Source organism: Ictidomys tridecemlineatus, unplaced genomic scaffold, assembly GCF_052094955.1.
Source record: "Ictidomys tridecemlineatus isolate mIctTri1 unplaced genomic scaffold, mIctTri1.hap1 Scaffold_161, whole genome shotgun sequence".
NCBI classification, from domain to species: Eukaryota; Metazoa; Chordata; class Mammalia; order Rodentia; family Sciuridae; genus Ictidomys; species Ictidomys tridecemlineatus.
This window is the reverse complement of record NW_027521410.1, coordinates 597,517-621,213: the sequence shown is the minus strand read 5'-3', so window position 1 is coordinate 621,213 and position 23,697 is coordinate 597,517. Positions and strand designations below refer to the sequence as shown.

General features: G+C 34.6%; 1 protein-coding gene across 2 annotated transcripts; it reads right to left on the bottom strand.

Annotated features, from left to right (window-relative positions):
* Positions 1-4: 4 nt before the first annotated feature.
* On the bottom strand, positions 5-22,752 carry LOC144372774 (uncharacterized). Of its 2 annotated transcripts, XM_078036026.1 has the most exons (10): positions 22,015-22,752; positions 19,638-19,707; positions 13,611-13,701; positions 13,331-13,387; positions 10,021-10,049; positions 9,857-9,932; positions 7,445-7,518; positions 2,909-3,002; positions 171-198; positions 5-80 (listed from the first exon to the last, which is right to left on the bottom strand). In XM_078036026.1, the coding sequence occupies exons 4-10, from the start codon at positions 13,347-13,349 to the stop codon at positions 65-67; spliced, it is 336 nt and encodes a 111-aa protein (XP_077892152.1). In that variant the 5' UTR covers positions 13,350-13,387; positions 13,611-13,701; positions 19,638-19,707; positions 22,015-22,752; the 3' UTR covers positions 5-64. The 2 variants fall into 2 exon arrangements, with proteins under 2 accessions (XP_077892152.1, XP_077892153.1); XM_078036027.1 differs by lacking the exon at positions 171-198 and having other exon boundaries at positions 11-147.
* Between the last annotated feature and the right edge of the window lie 945 nt (positions 22,753-23,697).

The following is a 23,697-nucleotide window of genomic DNA, read 5'->3' as shown; positions in this document are numbered from 1 at the left end:
TTACCTGTTTTGGCTTTCTGTGTTATTATCTTCAATTTTTGTCTTCGGGGAAGAGAATCCTTGTTCATAGGCTTGATGTGCTTGGAGAGAAGATACTATGTAAACATTTTACATTTCATCCCATCCAGCATGTACCTAATAAGGTAACTGAAACATAGAAGATGAATTACCTTGAAAGAAGCACATGAATCCCGCATTCTGAAAAGAGATTGAGATGTATGCTCAACAAAATCTGAATATGACAAAACTACAATCATGGGTTCTACTGAATGAATATGAGACTCTAGTTCTGCTAGTTAGCATTGGAGAAGACTATTTTAGCTTTAAGTATCTTCTTTCATTTGGGGGCTTTATGTTGAGTATGAAATCAGCATTAGGAATATAAGATTAGGAAAATTTTTCAGTTGAGTTTTCCAACAGTAAAGTCATTTTTGCAATGATCCTTAATAGAAACACATTGGCTTATATATCAATGTCAAGATGCAGAATGCTGGAGAGCAGAGTGATCTGTTTTCAGAAGTTCAATGTCGAAGCTGAATTAAAAACATGGCAGCAAATATCTTGAGTGAATCCTATCAGAATTATTTAACCCATTTTATTATAAGTATGCTTCCTGACCCTCATTTGCCTTATAATTAATATACCCAAAGTTGTGATAAGATTACAGGAGAAGGTATACTTGTTTGCGCATCAGAGATAGTTCTCTGAGTCAATTAGCTGAGATACATGTGTTCAGAGTAACAGCTAAAGGTCTTTGCTCATACTTATATAAAAATCTGGTGTATCTTCTTTTCCTGGAAACTCTGGTTTAACCAATATCAATATAATTTGTAATTTTTGTACTCTTGTACAAAGATAGTGGTCCCATAGCTATAAAACAAATGTATGGTAAAGCATAAAGAGCTCAGACAAGGCAATCCAAAAGTAAAAGTGTTCTGAATATTTGAAGAATTATCACTTACCAATAATCTATTATTTTTCAAAAAAAGTTGGTAAATACATGAAGAGTAACAATGTTGGTGTTTGAGGAGCAAATATCATAAAATTTTCTGGTTAAAAATGAGTCTGATTAGGCTTATATAGACAGATTTTGAAGTAATTGCACAAAAGTCCCAGATGATCACAACATTTGCTTTCTAGAGTTCACAATTTACCTCAGCAATATGGTGCATTCCTGGCATGTCCAGGGAAATGGTTTCTCACAAAGCACCAATAAAATAATGAAATCAACAAGATTAAGGATGATAATTAGAATAGTAAGTATGAAAATATTAGCATATTTAAAGCAATGAATGCTTCAAAAATGCAACACTGCTCATCTGAATGACACATGGATGCCTCACACACCGGAGATGCCTCTGGATGTAGACGGGTAAAATGGGTAGCTGCAGGTTACTCAGATTCTTCCAGTTGTAAGTGATTCCTATCATCACTGCTTGGGATTTTGAGTTGAAACAGAAAAACTGAAAAGAACTAAGAAGAATTCTCTCCTGTTCCTCATATTTCCTAGTTAAATTCTATGTTACCGCCCTCATTTTACCATCTCTTTATCTTTTCCAAAGGAACCCACAGAAGTGGGAGCTTGTCCCTTTACATTTTCCATTTTATGTGTGGCTCTTTGTCACTCCTGGATGCCTGTCAATGTAACAGATTTATGTTAGAAATATCTTCTCTTCACCTTAGTTTTTGGGTCCCTCCCACATCTCAAGAGACATGCTCAGAATGAAAAGCAAGATTTGTGCTTGCACTTGACCTCGTTGTGTCCTGAAATGTAGAAACTGATAGTGTTTCTTGCATAGTTCCCCAAAAAATATCCAATGCACAGCTCCAAATCATTTTTTTCTACAGACCAGGATCATTTGAATAACCATAGAATATAATGAACATATAGAAGCTACGACCTGCTGAGTCAGAACAAGATTTTGAACATGGTTGCCAAGAGATGACTTCTAACAATTGTAGAGTATCAGTGTGAAATTTGTCCTCTTCTAATTCCTCTAAGTTAATTTGAATGTATCTCTGGATTCCTCCCTCAAAATAAAGTTTAGAAGAATCTTTAAGCTTTCCAAAGTTAATTTTAGATACTTGTGGATTTGGAAAGTACTCAATAACAATTCCTGGTTCTTTCAACTAATCCATTTGCTGTTTCTGCTCTAAAATTTTGCCCTAATGAGTAGCAACATGTTGCATGTCATTAACTTGTACACCTGCCTAATCATTTGGGGTAAGTGAACTTATCTCTGTGGGAATAGGTCTTCACTGCTCAATTCATTCTCAACTGTGAGTAAGTCAGGAAGGGTGGAAAAATTGTACCTTCTCCATTATTCAACTTTGGAACTGGAAACACACAAATTCTCACACTTTGAAAACCCTGATCTTTTCCCTTCTCACATGTAGTTGGAATTTCCTACGCTCTCCTGAGTACCACTAGTTCTTTTTTATTTTAATTTTTTTGACTGTGTACTCACTACATTTATCAGTCTTAATTCCCTCTTTTTATGTCCTTTTCCTTAAATTTTTTTAGGAGTGATACGTTACATTTATTTTAAAAATTTAAATATAAGAGCAGCATACCACATCCATTAACATAAATATAAAATATTGCAAAGTAAAATCTCTCCAATTTACTTACAGGTAATTTGCAATTGTTATTGAAATTTCCTTATTTAAATTTACCTGTGATAAAAGCATGTCTCAACTGCAACTCACAGTTCAGTACCTTTAGCTATCCACCCAATTTAACCTGTGGCTAAAACCTAATGAGATACTCTACCTCTTACCTTTTTTTTTTGTTAATCTTTACTACTTATTTAATAGGTACATGTCTTACACAATTACTATATACCAATGCTCATATTTCCTGGCCAGTTTTATTTTCAATGTATTTAGTATCCTATGTGGTTCTTACCTTGTCCGAGTTCACTTATTCCCTTTTTGGTGCTTGCATTGATTTCACCAGATTCAGAAGCAGCACACATCTCCTGATGTTGCTCAGAATCACTCTGGGAGTAATAATGAGAAAAATGAGTTGCATATAGATATTATTATTACTCTTTGCACATCCTCATATTTACAATTGTTCAGTTTTTGGAATTAGAGATTAGACCATTACATTTAGTGAAACAATATTTCCTTATGAGACCCTATCTTATGCTGTCCAGATGAAGCTGAGCTCTTCTCTTCATCTAGCTACCCATGGGGTAAAACCAGGAAAATGAAAGAGGAAATGTGTTCTCTGACAACAAGCACTGATATACATATAGTCAAAACATCTCACATCAGTGCTTAACTAGCAATGTGTGCATTCCCCCAACAAAACTAAGAACACAGTAGAAAATAATCAAAACTCTTCTGAGACTGGAACTTGATGTTATATAAATTTGACATTTTAAGTATAGGAGAGTTAAATTTAAAATTTTTTTTAACTTGTGGATGTATGCGATTCCTTTATTTGATTGATTTTTATGTGGTGCTGAATCAAACCCAGGGTTTACACACATGCAAGGCAAACACTCTTATCACTGAGCCACAACCGCAGCCTTGGAGGGTTAAATATTTAATGTTAAAATATGATATGTGATGTGATAGAGGATTTCAAATGTGTCATGTTAAGTGGGAAGAAAATACTCTTGTAATTGTTTAATTCGAGTCACCAGAGTCTTCCAAATATTAATATCTTTCAGCAAAGAATTTATGTTGTCAAAATTTTAGTTGAAGGAAGAGAAATTTGGTAAGAAAATGTCTCCATATTTAACGTGGACAAAGGAAAACACTGCATTTGGGTATAGTATGCAACCATTTTCACTGAAGAGAGTACTTAAAGGAATTCCAAAGAAGGAAGGCAGTAGTAGCACATCATCAGACACTATTTAATGACTGAGTATTTTCAAAGATTGGAGCCAGAAAAACTGGTGTATGGCTGCATAATGAACAAGTCAGGCTGTGTGGGAAATGCTGGGAAGCCACGACAGAGAACCAGTGACCAGATGAAACAGAGAATCCATGGCTTTTAAAATAAGAAATGCATTCATTGAAGAAATAGATAGCAGCAGTGCCAGGAAAAACTAGCAGGGTGCAAGTAATGAATCTCTCCTCTTGAAGGCTGAGGAGAAACTCAGTGACCCAATTTAAAAAATGGGGAAAAGCAAGAGATACACAGTTCTCAAATCAGGAATTACAAATTGCACACAGACCTATGACAATTAGTCAACATCACTATCTTTCAAAGAAATACCATTCAAAAGTGTGTTGGCATTTCAGATGCCCCCAGTCAGAATTATATTTTACTAGCATTCAAATAATAAGGGCAGTGCAGGATTTGGCAGGAAAGTCTAATCCTACACTGCCAGGCTGAAAATTAAGATTTCCTACATTGGAAAGATGATGGAGATTCCTCAGAGTATTCTAGGAATACGACTGGCATATAGATTTTCCACTCCTTTGTCTGAGTCTGGATGTATGGATATCAGTATGTAAATGTTACGTATGAATGTCAACATTTTAGTATTGCAATTCACAATCATAGAATTATGGAAGTAACGCTGATACCCATCAAGAGAAGAATGAATAATAACAATAACAACAACAACAAATTTGAGAAACTCAGCACTAATTTCAGCAAATTAGGTATATGTGATAAACCATTATGTGAAAATGAATCCCCATATAACATATTAAAATATTGTCTTAAAATTTTCAAATATATAAAAAGTAGAGCACCAAATTCTCCTTAATTGTATAGAGAAACTTATTTTAGACAAAAAGGAGGAAACTAATATAGACTCCTCAAATTCAAATACAATACTTTCAGCAAAGGAGTGTCTTGGGTTTTTCCATGAATATCAAGCAAAATTCAAAAATACTACTAAATCTCCAAAGAAACAATTAGAAACTCAGTTCATGATCTGCTTTGCCCACTATTCCTGGGATATCTGAAAAAATATACATCCTATTATAACTTTTACAAGATGGAACTATGGCACAAAACAGTGGTTGGGAGCACCCCCCAAAAGAATTAAGATGGGTTTTAGAAAGAATCTAAGACCTGTATCTGCTGAGAGGTCTGGGTAGCTGGAGCTTGGAGCTCTGTTCTGCCTAAAGATTAAAGGTCATAGCACTTTAAATGAAATGTGTTGTTTGAAGCTCTCTGATAGCAAGTGCCAGGGATATGGCTAGTAGAAAGCAGGCTGCATTCTAAAAGCACAAATCAGCAGCCACACCAGGGATGGTAAACAATCTCAGCTGAGACGCATTTGGAGATTTGTTCATATTTCCAACACACTGGTGCTTACAGAAAGTCTCCTGGGGATTACAATAAAATCCTCAAGGCACACACCTAGGAGAAAAGTCCCATTGTAGTAACTCTGTGTGCTGGATCAGAAACCACTGCAGGTCTTGCAACTTCAAAATACAGAATCAGCTCTCCTTACAGAATGGTGGAAGTTTACCCTGATCAAATGGTGTCAGGATAGTGATAATCAGGAATGGGATGGAAACTATCATCAGAAATACATGTGTTGTGCCTGTTTGAGTAGAGGTTCATAGAACACTGCCTCTAGAAATGGTTGTTTAGAATAATGACACTGAAGGAGAAGTGCTTTTTTTGAATTCAAGTGACAGAAAAATCCAGCAGTGCTGGGGCATTATAAGGTGCAATGGTATTTGCCTTCAGTTCCCCAAAGAAATCACAGATTCTGCAAGCAGGTCATGATTGCTGTGCTGCAATAGGTTGTAAGAAAACCCCTCAGAGATATGGACTCTTGCCCACCTCTACATCACTGACTATAGGAGTCCATCCTTGGAGTCTGCATTACTGAGTAGTTTCCAGGGTTCAAGGGCCAGAGTGTTTGTCAGTTTCCATGTTAGATGGGTCCACAGCCCTGTGTATATGAACAAGTACTAAGGGTGAGGATTTTCTTCAAATTGTAGAGTTCCCTCATTTCTCTGGGTGAGGTGGGGGACCAACAAGCCTATGAGCTCAGCTTATTCATGCCAATAGCAGGTTAGGCCTTTTGGGGCTAGAGCAAATAATGAAAGAGCTGGATTATTTTTGTTTCCCAGAAACCTGCCAAAGTAGGTTTCTAAAATTAGAAATCCTGGACAAACTATCTTCTGTAATGTTAGTATAAGGGAAATCTGAAGCTTTTGCTGTTGTTGTTCTTGTTATGTTTTTGACTGCTATTGGTATAGGGTTTTCACCTTATTTCGTTTTTCACCTTCAATCTTATTTTTTTGTATGAGAATTTCATTCCATTACTGTGTGTGTGTGTCTCTGTGTGTGTGTTCATTATATTTGACCAATTTAGTTCTCATTTTAGGTTTTTTCTTTCTAATTTGACTTCATTTCCCCCTCATCTCCTGTTTGGTCTCTGTTATACTCACTTCTTTATCTTTCATTCATTTTTAACAGAAGTCCTAATAATTGTATTATGACCAAGGCCTCTTTTGATTTGCCAGGTAAACATTGTTATTTCCTACTTCATCTCTTCTTTTTGTGGTGTTCTAGAGATGATTTTAAAAATACATTTTATTTACAGGTGTAAGTGTTTTTCTATAAATTGTGATCATTGTTGGGAGTTTATTGTCTACTCTCACAGAAATACCTGTGAGTGAAACTGGCATGTTGAAAATGCTGGTTTTAAAACCTGATACTCAGATGTAAGTCCTGCTAAGGACACATCCCAAAGAGAATCTTGAGTACTACAAGGACCCTCATGTAATAGTGAATGAGAACCCATGCAAATGCATGTAAGTCCTTTACATAGTAACATAGATCATTTGAGAAAAGGAGGCAAACAACCCTTCAGAATTTCATAATTTCCTGAAATGGCATCCAAAATCTTTAGTCTAACCTCACATAAAGAGGTAAAGTAAACATTTTTCATGATTTTATTGATTTTTTAGACAATGGATAGGAAATAGGTATTGTTTGTACATTAGCAGAAAAATACCCATCCTGGGTTGTTCTCATTCCATAAGGAGAGAGTTTTGTTTCTGATTGGAGCCTGTTCCCTTCCTCAATGGAGACATTGGATACCTTGGCCTAGATGACAGGTAATGTGAAATTAAATGTTGAGCCTTTGGGAATGAAGCTGTTTTTCCATGAATGGATTCAGTGAGTCATTGCCTTTCATGTGTTCCTAGTTTCAACTGGTTATTTCTAAGTCTCCAAGTTATCACTCTCCACTTATGGATGGTGCACAGTTGCAAACACAAACATTCTTCAAAAATATAGGAACAATGCTACCATAAAGCTTACCTGTAATCACCTTTATTTCTAAAGCTATTTTTATATTAATAATCTGTTAACATCTTTACACTTAAATATTAAATTGTGATGTTTGTATCCCCAAAGAGTGTTCTATGAGTTCAATTCACTTGGCCTAATTGATCTTCTGAGAATGAGAAGAATAGAAGTAATTGGGAATTTGACAAATGTGCATACCTGTTTTTTGCTGTGCCCAGGGCCTTCAAGTCTCTGTTGCTCTAATTGAGATGACTTGCTCAAATGGGACTCTGCTGAAAAATGCACAGATTTATTAAACTACTTAGAAAATAATGTAAATGGCAATTAATCCAAGTAAAAAGGAACAGTAGTAATAATCCTATAATTTTACTTTCCTCAAGTACAGTTTCTATCAAGCTTAATTTTAAATGAATATATCTCATAATTGAAATATTTATTGCTGTTTACATGTAGGCCTGGGTATTTTATCCAGGGGCATGTATGTCCTTGGCAAGAACTACAGCATTCATACCAAATTTCATGTATTAATATTTAGAGACAAGGTGTCTATGAATACCAAAGTTTGCTTGAAACCTGACAGGGATCTGTCCTCAGCTTTTCAAGTACCTGCAATTATAGATATGTCCCTCTGAAGCCAGTACATATTGACACTCATTAGTAGTAATTTTAGTGATCAATGCATCAGAACACCAATTGGGGTGATACCCTATGTCACTATGTACAATGCTAAAATAACTCATAGGTGTATCTAAATTCAGATGAATGTGAATTTCACAGAAAAAAATATATTTCTATAGAAATAGGAGGCATCAGAGTTTTTACTGTCTTTTCTTTCAAATTATGATAGGAAAATATCCATTGTACATCATTTGTCGTGTTCTCCAAAACTGATTACATTTACACATTGATCAACAAATTCCATGTCGTTTTTAAAATTTACTTTCCATTTTTTTTTGTTGCTGTTGTTCATTCTTTCTATTAGGAATCACTCTGTCTTGAGAAATATCCATGATTATGCCTGTTGTCCATGACATAAACTGTTTTTCCTCTGCCCCTGTGGCTACCTAACATATAAAATGTGTAATAAACATGTAACCTGTAAAGTCTTGTTTTTCCTGTCAAGTCTATCAGTTCTTGGACTTGAGTGGACTACTTTTACATTGCATTGTAGTCATCAGTTCTGTTTATTTCACCCACAACTGTGTTTGTGGTAAGATCTTGAGGAGAAAACAGGTGTAGAGGATGATTTATTTTCTAGAGATGGAGATGAGCGAAGACTTAAAAAGTGAGGTTATGTGCCAGAGGGTAAAAATGTCGAGCATGAAAGGCTGTACATCAAGAAACAGGGCTTAAAAGGGAACATGTTTTATGGAGATATAGTGATTGGTAAGAAGAATGTCAGAGATATTGCAGGCAGAGAGAGGGATCAATAAACACAGTGAGGAAAAATTTGTATTATGAAAGATTCCTAGGACAGTTAAGGTGTTTGGATATCCATGATCTAAGGAGGGCTGATAATCATATGTGCAGTATATGCATAAATAATAGGACCATCCTCAGTGCTCTAGCAGGTTAACATGAAGGACCTGTGCACGAATGGAGATACATAATGAGAAGGCCACAGTGCACCAGGAAGTTAATGCCAGCGTGAATGGAGAGAATGTTTCTGGAAATATAGAGGATAGAACAATTTAATTGAACTGTGTAAAATGAAGACTAATTACAGAAACAAAGAAAGAAGCTGGGCCACAGGAATGTGTGATTCTGCTCCTAAATATAACTCCAGGATTCAAATAATATGTGTAGTAAATGCAGCTACTGTGAATGTTGCTTTCCTTTATCATGTAGTTTCTTCATGGCAATATCTTTCTATGTTGAGGAAACTACTTCAACAAGAGGGTGGGCAATTTTTTGAACCTTGAAAATACAATTATTTTATCCATTTTATTATAAGTATGCTTCCCATCAGAGAATCAGAGTCGTCTATGGGAGAGCTTCAGTGGGAGATGAAAATAATGCTCTCTAGCCAATAATGGATTCATTTTACAAGAAAGGAGTAAAATAAATTCATATGATCATACATTATATCATTTCTTGCTACAGACTGACCACATCATTGGTGAATGTCAAAAAAACCATAAAACAAATCACAGATACAATGGAATAAGTTCATATACAAGGAGTCATAATAGAGTTGACATTATCTTGTATATGAGTTTTTTTCTGTTTCACAAACTGTTCTTGACCTCCTGGGTTCAATCCCATACCATATCCTCATTCTCCTAGGTTTCTCAACTGTAGCAGTGCCCCAACATAAGCTTTTTTAAAATTAGGGTGAAAAATATCAGCCTCATAATCCAACTAACTACTGTAATGAATCCAATGTGGAAGCATAATTTTAGAGACATCTATTATACGATATTTTTAACTATAATTTTCTTGTGATTTTATAGAAATATTTTGAAAAGAGGTGTAAGCATCAATGTCCACATATTGCTGCAAATCCTTCCTACACACTGTGGGAAAATAACGCACATGAGGTGTGAAGATTTGCTATCATTTCAAAGTTTCTGTATATGTTTTCCAGAGAGGTCGTACCACAAAAGTTACCTGTTTTGTCTTTGCATGTTACTATCTTCAATTTTGGTCCTTGGTGAAGCAAATCCTCTTTCATAGGCTTGATGTTCTTGGAGAGAAGATATTATATAAACATTTTAAATTTCATCCCATCCAGCATGCACTTAATAATTTAAAATAAACAGAAGATGAATTACCTTGAAGGAAGCATATGAATCCTGACATCCTGAAAAAAGATTGAGATGTATGCTCAACGAAACCTGAATATCTAAAAACTACAATCGTGTTTCTACTGAATGAATATGGGACCCTAGTTCTGCTAGTTAGCATTGATTAAGACTATTTTAGCTTTAAGTATCTTCTTTCATTTGGGGACTTCATGTTGAGTGAGAAATCAGCATTAGGAATAAAGTATTAGGAAAATTTTCAGTTGAGTTTTCCAACAGCAAAGTCATTTTTGCAATGACCGTTAATAGAAAAACATTGGCATATATACCAATGTCAAGATAAAGAATGCTGGAGAGCACAGTGATCTGTTTTCAGAGGAGGAAAGATTGACCCTGAGAAGTTCAATGTTGAAACAGAATTAAAAAGGTGGCAGCAAATATCTTGGGTAAATCCAATCAGAATTATTTAACCCATTTTATTATAAGTATGCTTTCTGTTCCTTATTTGCCTTATAATTAATATACCCAAATTTGTGATAAGATTTCAGAGGAGGGTACACTTGTTTGCTCATCTTAGAGAGTTCTCTGAGTCAGTTAGCTCTGACACATGTGTTTAGAGTCACATTTAAGGGTCTTTGCTCATATTCATGTAAAAAACTGGTGTGATTTTCTTTTCCCAGAAACTCTGGTTTAACCAATACCAACTTTCTGTTGGCACTCTTGTGCAAAGATAGTGGTCCCACATCTATGCAATAAATCTATGGTAAAGCATAAAGAGCTCAGACAAGGCAATCCAAAAGGAAAAGTGTTCTGAATTCTTGCAGAATTATCACATACCAATAATCTAATGTGTTTCAAAAAAGTTGGTAAATACATGAAGAGTAACAATGTTGGTGTTTGAGGAGCAAACTTTATAAAGTTTTCTGGTTAAAAAACGAGTCTGGTGAGGCTTATGTAGACAGATTTTGAAGTAATTGCACAAAAGTCCCAGATGATCACAATATTTGCTTTCTAGACTTCAGAATTTATCTCAATAATATGATGTTCTCCTGGCATGTCCAGGAACTTTGTTTCTCACAAAATTCCAATAAAATAATGAAATAGATACATTAAGGATGGTAATAGGAATAGTATGATTGGAATTATCAGCTTCTTTATAGAAATGAATGCTTCAAAAATGCATGGATCCTTATCTGAAGGACACAAATGGATGCCTCAAGCACTGTGATGCCTCTTGGATATAGAGGCAGAAAATGGGTGGCTGTAGGTTATCCTAATTCTGCCAGTTGCCACTGGTTCTTACAATCTCTGCACCAGACTTCAACTTGAAGAAAGGAAAGCTAAGAGAGCTGACTAGAATTCTCCTATTTACTCGTTTTTTTCCCTTTTAAATTGTATGTTTTCTCCCTCACTTTCTCTTCCCTTCAACTTTTCCAATGAAACTCATAAAAGTGGGAGCTTGTCTTTTTCCATTTCCATCCTTCATATGGATCTTTGCCACTCTTGTTGCCTGCGAATGTGACAGAGCTCTTAGAAATATCATTTCTTCATCTTAGTCCTTTGTGTTCTTCCCACATCTCAAGAGACATGCTCAGAATAAAAGTGAGATTGATGCTTGCACTTAATCTGGTTGTGTCTTGAAGTGTAGGAAGCAGCTGTGGTTCTTGTATATTTCCCCAAAGGATACCCAATGAACAGATCCAAATCATGTTGTCTACAGACCAGGATCATTGGAGTCAGCTTAGAATGTAATGGACATGTAGAGGCAAAGACCTGATGAGTCAGAACAAGAGTTTGAACATGATCTTTAAGGGATGATTCCTTAAAGTTCCAGAGTTCCAGTATGAAATTTGTCAGCTTCTATTCCTCTATGGCAATTTGAATGTAGCTTTGGATTCCTCCCAAAAATGTTCCATCAAACTAAAGTTTGGAAAGATCTGTAATCTCTCCACTGTTAATTTTAGATACCTGTAGTTTTGGAAAATGCTCAATTACCACTCATATTTCCTTCTACTTTTACATTTGATTTTTCTGCCCTATTATTTGCCTTAGGGTGTAGCAACAAGTTTCAAGTCATTTAATTATATACATGCCTAATCATTTAGGGTAAGTGAACTTAGTTCTGTGGAAACATATCTTCATTCCTCAATTTATTCCTAATCGTGTATAAGTGAGGAAGGGTGGGAAAGTTTTAGTCTCTCTTTCATTCAACTTTTAACTGGAAACACATAAATATTTTCCAGATTTTGAAAATCCTTTTCTTTTTTTTTTTGAACAGAAATATAGTTTAATGAGTTAATATAATGTATTCCCTCTTTTTTATTTCTAAGTAATTTTGTCTTTTCTTTTTTTAATGGTTTTATTAAATGGCAGTGGAATGCATCACAATTCATATTACACATACGGAGCACAATTTTTTGTATCTATGTTTGTATACAAAGTATATTCACACCAATTCATGTCTTGATACATGTACTTTGGATATAATGATGTTCATCACATTCCACCATCATTTCTAACACCCTGCCCCTTCCCTTCTCCTCCCACCCCTTTGCCTATCAGTAGTTCTTCTATTCCTCTCAGGCTACCCCTCCCTACCCCAGTATGAATCAGCCTCCTTACATAAGAGAAAACATTCAGCATTTGTTTCTTTGGGATTGGCTAACTTCACTTAGCATTGTTTTCTTCAACACCATCCATTTTACTACAAATGCCATGATTTTATTCTCTTTTATTGCTAAGTAATATTCCATGGTTTATTTATGCCACATTTTTATCCAATCACCTAGTCAAGGGCATCTAGGTTTGTTCTACAGTTAAGCTATTGTGAATTGTGCTGCTATAAACGTTGATGTGGTTGTATTCCAGCATTATGCTGTTTTAAGTGTTTGTCTATTGACCAAGGAGAGGGATAGCAGGTCAAATGGTGGTTCTATTCCCAGTTTTCCATGGATTCTCTATACTGTTTTCCATATTGGATGTACCAATTTGCAGTCCCACCAGCAATATATGAGTGTACCTTTCCCCCCCACATCATTGCCAACACTATTGTTGTTTATCTTTATAATAGCTGCCATTCTGACAGGAGTGAGATTAAATCTAAAGAGTAGTTTTGATTTGCATTTCTCTAATTGCTAGAGATAATGAACAATTTTCATATATTTGTTGATTGATTTTACATCCTCTTTTGAGATGTGTCTGTTTAGGTCCTTGGCCCATTTATTGATTAGGTTACCTAGAAAATCCTCTTCTGTTCCCTTCTCATCTGTAGGTGGAATTTCCCACCCTCTCCTGACTACCACTGATTCTTTTCTATTTGTTTTTGAATGTGTGTACTCACTGCCTTTGTCAGTCTTCATTCCCTCTTCTTCCGTCCTTTTCCTTATTTCAAATTTACCTGTGAGAGAAGCATGTGTCAAATGCAACTAACAACACAATTCATTTAGCAAATACACTCAATTCAACCTGTGGATGAAACCCAATGAGATACACCAGTTCTTACATTTGTTTGTCCCTACTAGTTATTTAATAGGCACATTCCTTGAACAAGTACCGTATACCAGTGCTCCTATTTTTTGGCCATTCTCTTTCCAATACAGTTTGTATCCTGTGTTTCTTACCTTCTCCATGTCCATTTATTCTCTTTGTGCTTGGATCGAACTTACTGGATACGCCAGCAGCACACTCCTCTCGAAGTTGCTCAGAATCACTCTGGTAAAAATAATGACAATAATGAGTTTTATATAGATTTCTGCTCCTCTCTTTGAACATCGTTTTATTTATCATTATGAAGTCATTGTAATTGCAGATTAGACCATTACATTTTCTGCAATGATATTTCCACATGAGACACATGTAGTCCATGTGAATCTGAGTCCTGCTCTTTATCTGGCTACTGATGGGGAAAATCAGGAATAAACTCACTGATATGCATATATCCAAAACAACTAATACCAGTGCTTAATTAGTAAACTCTGCATTCTCCTACCAAATAAAGAGTAGAAAATTTGTTTAAAATGTTTTTTAATTAGATTTGATGTTATAGAGTTACAACATTTTGAACAATTTTTTGATTGCTCACATATGATACTTGATATGATAAGAGACTTTCAAATGGGTCATCTTGAATAGGAAGAAAATATTATTGCACTTGTTTCTTTTGAGTCTCCAGAGCCTTTCAAATATGCATCTCATTGAGCAAAATATTCACATAGTCAAAATTTCATTTTAAAAGAACAGCAATTCAGTACAAAGATGTGTCTGTATTTTATGCACACCAATGAGCACACTCTATTTGTTTAGAGAATTAAAACTCTTCATTGCAGAAAGAACTAAAAGGAATTTCAAAGAAGTAAGACAGTAGCACAGCATCACGCTGTGTTTCCTGACTAACTACTTTCAGAGTTTGGACCCAGAGAAACTGGTGTACAGCTGCATAATAATGAATAAATCAGGCTGTGTGGAATAAATGGGAAGCCACGACAGAGAACTAGTGACCACATGAAACACAGAAATCATGGCTTTTAAAACAAAATATGCATTCCTAGAAGAAATAGACTGCAGCTGTGCCAGCGAAACTAGCATAGGGCAAGCAACAAATCTCCCCTCTGGAGGGCGGAGGAGAATCTCACCAATCCAATTTAAAAAATGGCAAAAAGCAAGAGATAGACATATTTCAAATCAGGAACTACAACTTGCCCATAGCCATATAAACATTAGTCACCATCACTAGCACCCAAGGAAATAGCATTCAAAACAGCATTGACATTTCAGATGTCCCCAGTCAGAATGACATTTATCAAGTTCTCAAATAATAAGTGAAATGCAGGGAGTGGGAGAGAAGTATAATCTTACACATCCAGACTGAAAATTAAGATTTCCACACTGAAAAGCAATATGTATAATCCTCTTGATTCTAGGAATATAACTGCCATATGACCCAGTTTTTCCACTTCTTGATTTGAACGTCAATGTACCAAAACCAGCATGTACATGTGACTTTTTAATGTCAACGTTTTAGCACTGTAATCACAATTATAAAGTTATGAAACTATAATATCCATCAAGGAGAAAATGTATATAAAAAGATACTTGTCACTGATTTTGAGCAGATTAGTTTTTTATAAATAAAAAAAATAAAACTGCCAATATTTTATATGAATTCAGTGCCCTAAATGTTCTAACATAAAAGTTGCAACAGCAACATCTCCTTAATTATACAAAGGAAAATACGTTAGTGAAAAAAGGAAACTAATGTATAATCCTCTCAATTCAAATGCAACATTTTAAGCAAAGAAGGTATTTAAATTTTCTCAGAGATATCAACCAGAATTCAAAATACTGCCAAATTGCATAGGCAGAATGGCACTGCAAGATTTCAGAAAAAAACCTTCATTCTTATTTTAACTTTTATAAGATGGAACTCTTTCATAAACTGTGGTTATTGAGGCACCCACAACAAGTATTAAGGTAGGTGTAAAAGAGAACTGAGACAGATCTGCTGATGGCTCTGAGCAGCTAGACTTTGGTCCTGTGGTCTGCCTAAGGATGAAGAGTTCTTGGCATTTTCATTAAACTGTGTTGTTTGAAGATTTGTGAAAGCAAGTGCCAAGGTTATTTCTGGTAGAAAAATTGTCCCCCTACAGAACAACACACATGTGCAGATAGGGTCAAGCCAGTCAGCTGGCTTGAGAGGCATTTCAAGTTCTTGTCTGTTACCACCATGCTTATACTTGTAGACACCCTGCTGGGTATTACAATAAAATCCTGAGAGCAGACACCTTTGACAAGGGTCCCCTTGTAGCAATTCTGTGGGTGAGATCAGAAACCACTGCTGGTCTTGAACTTCCCAGATGCACAGCCAACTCTCCACACAGAATGGTGGAGGTTCACCCTCATCATATGTTCTCAGGATAGTGATAGTCACAAATGGAATGACTATGTCGATTTGAAATTAATTTTCATTTTCTAATGTGATGGTACTTCTCATTAAAGAAAAACCGATCCTCCATTTTAATAAATATTGTACATTTCTGAGAATCTGTGTCACATATATAATTAGGTCTGAAGATGAATTCTTAGAATTTGGAGTTTAAATCTCATAGGAGCAAGCCTTCTGTTATTGTAACTGGAGCAAGAATTAGTATCAAAGTGGAATGAGATAAAATAGAAGAATAAAAAGAAACAGTACACTGTTTGCATTCAAAATATTTGTTTAATACATAGTAATTTCATAGGCTTAAAATATTTTGACTAGAGAATTATCTAGAAATGCTCTTAATTAATATCAAAGGGGTAAATATCACAGGCTTTAGAGCGAGCTCTAGCAGGGACATCTGATGTGGGAAGATTGCCTAGTCTATCTGAATCTCAGTGTCATAAAAAGCAGAGGTGCTACTCAACTTAAGATGAGATCACTTCGCAATTAACTCATCAGACTTTGAAAGCATCACAAGTCCTAAATGTGACACTTAGTACATCCAACCTACTGAACTGCATATCCTAACATCACAGTACAACCATACAGTATTGGTTGTTTCCCCCTTGATGGCATGGCCCTCTGGGGAGCTGTATCTAGCTACCACTGCCCAGCACTAAGTATTCAAACCACATATCACAAGCTGGGGAAAAGATCAAAATTCAAAATTTGAAGTGTGGTTTTTACTTAATTTGTATCATGTCAACACCATTGGAAGAATTTTAAATGAAACCATCATAGTTGGGAACAGTGTGTACTGATTTCTTAGAATTGTTTAAAGATTAAATAAGATATCACATACAAAAGCAGACCTGGCATGACAGCCAGTTTAGAATTTGACATTCACTAATTCTGGTTCTCTTTTCTTCTGTCTTTAAATTATTCTCTACATCAAAATATAATGAGGTTTTTTTTTTTTTTTTTTTTTTTTTACATTTGATCATTATTTTAGAAGAGAGGTCTTGGCCCAGTTTTAAAGGTAATGAACATGTTCTCTGTTCTTACCTGGTAATAAAGTGCTTCAGGGTAATCCTGAGTCATTAATCGAAATAGAGCAAGTAAAGCCCACCCAAAGTTGTCAAAATTTGTGTAGCCAAGATCAGGATTTATGCCAGCTTTTACACATACATATCCTTCAGGACACTGACTAAAGGAGATGAAGAAAAGAAAAACTGCTTACTCTTAGGTGACATTCAGATTATGGCCAAATCATAAAAATAGAACATTTGTTCATGAATGGTAATGGGCTCCCGTTTCCACAAGAATTAGTCTTCTCTCCAAAAATGTATAGCCAAAACAATGCATATAATTTTAAGTTGATACACATGAACACTGTTAATCAAGCTAAAATAAAAAGGGGTTCCAAAAAAAAAGGATTTTTCATATTGTATTTTTTGCATCAATTTATTTATTATAAACAGCAAATAAAAATTGTATTCATTTACAGGTACAACATGTTTAGAAATCTGTATACATTGTGAAATGGCTAAATCAAGCCAATTAACATATGTATTACCCACATACTTATTATTTTTTATGGTGAGAATACTTAAAAATCAAATGCCTTGGCAATTTTCAAGAATATAACAATATAGTGTTAACTCTATCTTTGCTATCCAGAATTAAGTGGGAAATATCCAAAAGTCAAAATGAAAGTACAGCTGTTAGAAAATGATACTGATAAAATAAATATGCCAAGATGGAGAGTTTAATTTTCAAATGCTCTCTCCTCAAACTCTTAGATCCTGCTATTTAAGGGTGAGAAAACATTTATCACATCAATAATTGATAAGCAGAACTTGCACTTGGGGAGAATAATCAGATTAAATATTAATTTTCTTTCCTTTTAGGGACTCCTCAAACTTTTATGTTGTGGTAGATTATTACAGTAGTGACCCAATAAGTCCTACTTCTCTCTAGCCAAGCTCTTGAATAGTTCCCTCCCACAATATTTTGAATTTAGTCGTGTCATATGTTTTAATATTCATTAATGGAACAAAGCAGTGTTGTTTAAAAAGCACTTGTGCTTTTTTAAAAAAGTCTTTTTAGTTATAGATGAACACAATATCTTTATTTTTTTTTTATTATTTTTATGTGGCGCTGAGGATCGAATCCAGTGCCTCACATGTGTGAGGCAAGCACTCTGCAAATGGGCCACAACTTTGAGGCTTTCTAAATTGCAGACCTGCAGAATATGAGCAAATCAGCTTTTTATTGCTATATTTAGTCACTAACTCATGAGGTAGTTTATCCACGCAGTCAAGTAAGATCAGTATAAGTGAAACATCCCATGACATTGTCTTCTTGTCTTGAAATATATCATTGTGTTCTATATGTTAATCCCCAGGTACCTTCAAAATGCATTTCAGGTATTTGAGTTAGGGATGTACATAAGAAGAGCTAGTTGAAGTAGGATGTACAGATACAAGATGGTTTCTTGGGCTCAATTTGAGAATAATATGGAAGCCCAGCAGTACTGGATGCAATGATTTGTGCTGAGTAGGTGACAAAATGTCTAAATCACCCGAACTTAACTAAGCTATAACACTTATGCTACTTCCCAAAAATTATGCCTTTTGTGGATATGGGCCCCAGATCCTAAGAAAGAGTTGAGCCTGTGGATAGAAGTCAAGTCATTCCAACTATGCAAAGTAACACAGGGAGATCACACAAGTTCAACAATGCTGAGAAGTGCCCTGTTTCTACTTTTTTATTTGCTCCATCTGAAATTATAGGAATATAAGACATGAAAACTTTGTTATCTCACTAATCAATTATTTATAAATAGTATTTCAATAATAACAATTTTATTAAGGTAAGTTCTTTTTTTAATATTTATTTTTTAGCTGTAGTTGGATACAGCACCTTTATTTCATTTATTTATTTTTATGTGGTGCTGAGGATTGAACCCAGGGTCTTGCATATGTGAGGCGAGCGCTCTACGGCTGAGCCACAGCCCCAACCCACTATTAAGGTAAATTCTAACCCTAAAAGTCATATAAGACATAAAAAGTGAAATGACAGCACATATTTAATATGTCTGTTCTTTAAAAACTTCCAGCCAAAGAACAGATTTAGATTGTCTTTCTTGGTATTTTTTTTTTTATCTCATTAAGGTAAGAGCACACTGGAAACAGAAGATCAGACCCTAGTTGAAGTTCTAGCTCTTCAATCTGTTAGCTTTTTGACCTTGAATGCAGCCTTTGTGTAAAACTGAATTATTACCACCATATGTATACTTTTGATATGATCAAAATCTGTATGCTAAAATTCTAACCCCCCAAGTGGTTGCATTAAGGGGTAGAGTTTATAGTAAATGTTCAGGTCAGAGCAAAGCCTCATAAAAATGATTAATGTCTTACAGCAAAAAGACATATCTATAAGCCAATGAGTGGCCCCTTGCCAGATAACAAATTTGCTGGTGCTTTGATCAGAACTTTTCAGCCTCCTGGACTGTAAGAAGTAAATTTCCGTTGATTTTAAGCTGCATAGTCTGCAGTATTTCGTTACATACCTCACAAAGGGAGTAAGAGAACTTCTTAGTTTGACTTTGATAATAAAATGAGATAATGTAATTAACTGGGAAGCAGTGATAAAAGAAATGATCACTCAATAAGTACTATTGATGGATATTCCTGACTTGATAGAAGAAAACATTAGCACCACTCACCCAGCATCTGTTGTGTTGCCACAAAGGAGAGCATATTGTTCCCCTTCCAAGTAGTAAAAGTTTTCTGTTTCTGTAAGATAAGAAAGACATTATGTTCTATATCTGATCTTGAGTTAGTAGCTATTTAGACCTCCACAGAAGATGAGCACCACTTTACAGCTGAAAAGGAAGCAGCAAGTATCCTGATGTTTTTTACCTACCATCTGATGCACATGTCAAAAGGCCTTTGAGGATGTGAAGTTTCTCTGCCCTGGTCGTGATAAGCTCGGTACAAAAAGGGGAAAATTCCTTTCAAAATTAGAGTTCAGGAAAAATCAATAAAATTACCAGGTCTGACCAGAGCTCTGAAGGAAGAAAAATTTCCAAGATTATATTGTTTGAAAACTGAAGACCTTTTCCCCCAAGGTTTATTCCAGATGAGCTATTTGAGCAAGAAGTCCAGATTCCACTGTCCCTGGGTTTAATTTATGAGTTCTTCCTACCTTGAAGTTGATTCTACTACATTGGTCATACAGTGCCATCTACTAGTCATAATATCTCATAATTTCAACCACAATCCTTGCTAATATAAATCATGGTCCACAAAATGTATCCAGATGTCTTAACATCTTCTGTTAATCAAAATGTATCAAATGTAAATTGTGTATTTGTAGATAGTAGATACCATGTTGCATGGTGTGAACATGCTTTGGCTTTTAGTTTCTAGATTGAAATTACATGGACAAAGCCCATGGGATGAATGGATGGAAGGGTTGACAGACGTATGTGTGTGTGTGTGTGTAAATTACCCTAATACAACTAATATGACTTTAATTTGTCACTTAAAATAATTTTAGAATAATTTTGAAGCTATGAATACATAAGTAACATTGATTAGGCTTTTTGGCTGCCAGTCAAAAAAGCAAATGAAATTTGACATTAGTAGCACTGAATGGTATAAAGTATTCTTTCTACATGAAAGAACTATGATACGGCAATTGGGTTGAAAAGGTTTTATGAACATAATATTTTCTGCAGTTCTTAACATGTCATTTGAGGAAATGAAATAAATACAGTTGAATAGATTTTAAAGTGATAATCCTTAAAATTATATTTAAAAATTATAATTTTTAAACATGTATTTTTAGATGTAGGTGTTCATACTTTAAGACCTTTATTTTATTTTTATGTGGTGCTGAGGATCGAACCCAGTGGCTTATGAGTGTTAGGGGAGAGCTCTACCACTGAGACACAACCCCAACCTCATAATAGTGTTTTTTAATAAAGATAAAAAGAATCTGGGATCTGTTTTCTTAGCAGTGACCAGACAAGTAGCAAAATTGTTTATTTTCAGGTAATTAGCATATTTTTATTACAACATCAAAGAATGCAATGTGAATTTCAATCAGAATCTAAGATTTAAGCTTAATCTCTCCTTGTCTTCAATACTAGATTTAGGATGATGACATAGATACAAATATTCAAACATTTCACAAACTCATATTCTAATAATTTTGTGTTACTTGCATCATAATCATATGAAAGTTGTTATGATTTGCTTTAGAACTTACTAAATTAAAATTATAAGTAAATTAATATAGCACAGGTACATGACATTTGTTAATATTATTCATAATGGCTGAAAACTAGGTTTTTATTATCATAAACAATGTTGGGAAGAATTTGATAATTTTAATATGAGAGAAAAATGCAGTAAAGAAGTGAAAATGGAACAGATTTTAAAGGCAGCTTGAGCTTGGACACAATCCTAGTTTTACTACCTTGTAGTTACAGTGCCCTAGAACACAGGCTTAATTTCTCTGCATTCTTATTTCATTTTTTTTTTTGCAACAGGCAGTGGATATTGTATTATCTCAAAAATTATGATGAATATATGAGACTGGACATATGAATTACTTATGCATTAGAGCTAATCAATATTGTCCTGCATTACTATTTTATGACTAAAATATTTCCATTACTTAACAAAGTAGAACCAAAAATATTTAATTTAAATGTGCAATAGTAATTGAAATCCAACATAGTAAGAATTCACAATCTAAGAAAACTTTTTAATTTTAAGTCATCTCAAAATTTTTAATGATCAAATTTATATTTTAAAAAATTATTGAAAAATGTAAATATTATGAGGCTCATACTTTAATCTGTTTCTGATAAAATTGAAAATTAGACATATTATTTTAAATAATAATATTTGAAAATTTAGGTTAACTCACTGAAGATTGAAACTTTGTTACCTTGATAAAATCAAAAACAAAAGCAAAGTAGACTCAAATTAATCTTTCACATAGCTACAGCATTTAAATAATTTGCCCTGAAGGTGAGAGTTCAAACTATTCTGTTTTCATTTATGATGTAGATGGCAGGTAATTCTTACCTGGAATGTAATATGGGTTTCCAGTTCGGTTGTGCAGGGTTTCATTTTCATCTTCTTGGGGCCATCGCAAGCATTTATGCTTTAGGTTGCCCATGAAGAGTCCCATTCCAATTAGAGAAAATACGCTCAGAAAAAACAGAGTTAAGATAATGGCACCAAAAAGTTTCTTCAAGCACTGGATCAAGGTCTCTACAAGGGACCTCAGTCCTGGAAATAGAAAGGTGTGTTTGGGTAAAAACAGAAATCTCTTTTTTATATATATTTTTTATTGATTAAAAAATAAATGACAGCGGAATGCATTACAATTCTTATTACACATATACAGCACAATTTTTCATATCTCTGGTTGTATATAAAATATGTTGACTCCATTTCATGTCTTCATAGATAATGATGTGACAAATTTCTCCCACATCAATTGAAATCTAATTAACTAATCTAGCAAAGTGAGTAAACATCAAACTTTGAAGTTTCTGTATTATTGCTAGTTTATAACACCTGATGAGATAATTCAGACACAATATGTAAGACTGGATTTTGTTTGTTTGTTTCTCTTGATTAGACAACAAAACGGCTTTCTCTCCTTTGCTGCTTGTCATGCCAACTGTGATGATGAGTGTAAAAGCAAAGATGTAAAGTTATAAATCAAAATGCACTGAAGATATTAAAACAAGAAATAGTTTGAAATAGCATCATTCTGCACTATTTTTTTTAGTTTTAAAAGAATTCAATTTTGGAGCTAATAAAACTCGTGACAATAATTTTCATGATTAGGAATGAGAATTAGTAATGAGGTTAACTTTGTATAAGTTTCCTAAGTAAGAAGTCAAACTGAAAGCTGGATTTATTTAACGACATATATTTTTTGAATTATTAAGTAACTTACACTATATTCTGAAAACATAGGAAACTAGAAGAGAAAAGCAAAAATAATGTAATTAGTCCTCTTAGAGGAAACTGCTATTAACATTTTGGTGTGTAACTTCATTCCTCCCTTCCTCCTCTTTGCCTTTCTTTCTTTCTTCTTTCCTCAGCTGCTTTACCACCTGCTGCCACTGTTCTCTTCTTGTCTGTCTGTATAAGAACACTTATAGATGCTCAGCTCAACAATGCATGAGAGAATATAGTACTCTGTGATAATTAGCAAGTTATCAAAATTTCTACGCCTCAAATTTATTATCATTAAAATGAGAACACTATTTCATTTATTGTGAGAACTGAAAATCTTTTTCTTTTTCTTTCTTTCTTTCTTTCTTTCTTTCTTTCTTTCTTTCTTTCTTTCTTTCTTTCTTTCTTCCTTCCTTCCTTCCTTCCTTCCTCCCTCCTTCCTCCCTCCCCCCCCCCTTTCTTTCTTTCTTTCTTTTTTTTGACAATCTCTTGCTATGTTGCCCAGGCTGGTCTTGAACTCCTGCACCTTAGTGATTCCCCTGCTTCAGCCTTCCAAGTAGCTGGGACTAGAGGCGTGTGCCACTACACTTGACAACTATTTGGTTTTTATGTATCTGTATTTCCCTTTTGATTTACTGTGATTCCTGTTTTGAATAAGGGCTAATTTATTTCTCTAGTATTTTAGATAAAATATATCTGTTTTAGAACTTCTGTCAAATTTCAGTTGTAGTTTGGGTCAACATGTGAATCTCTACACAGAAAAAAATAATTCAGAGCTGGGAGGATATTATACAG

Coding starts and splice junctions, on each gene's coding strand:
- LOC144372774 (XM_078036026.1), bottom strand. Junction 9,933..10,020: donor ATTCATATGCTTCCTTCAAG/GTAATTCATCTT, acceptor CTTCTCTCCAAG/AACATCAAGCCTATGAAAGA. Junction 199..2,908: donor AATAAGTGAACTCGGACAAG/GTAAGAACCACA, acceptor ATCTCTTTTCAG/AATGCGGGATTCATGTGCTT.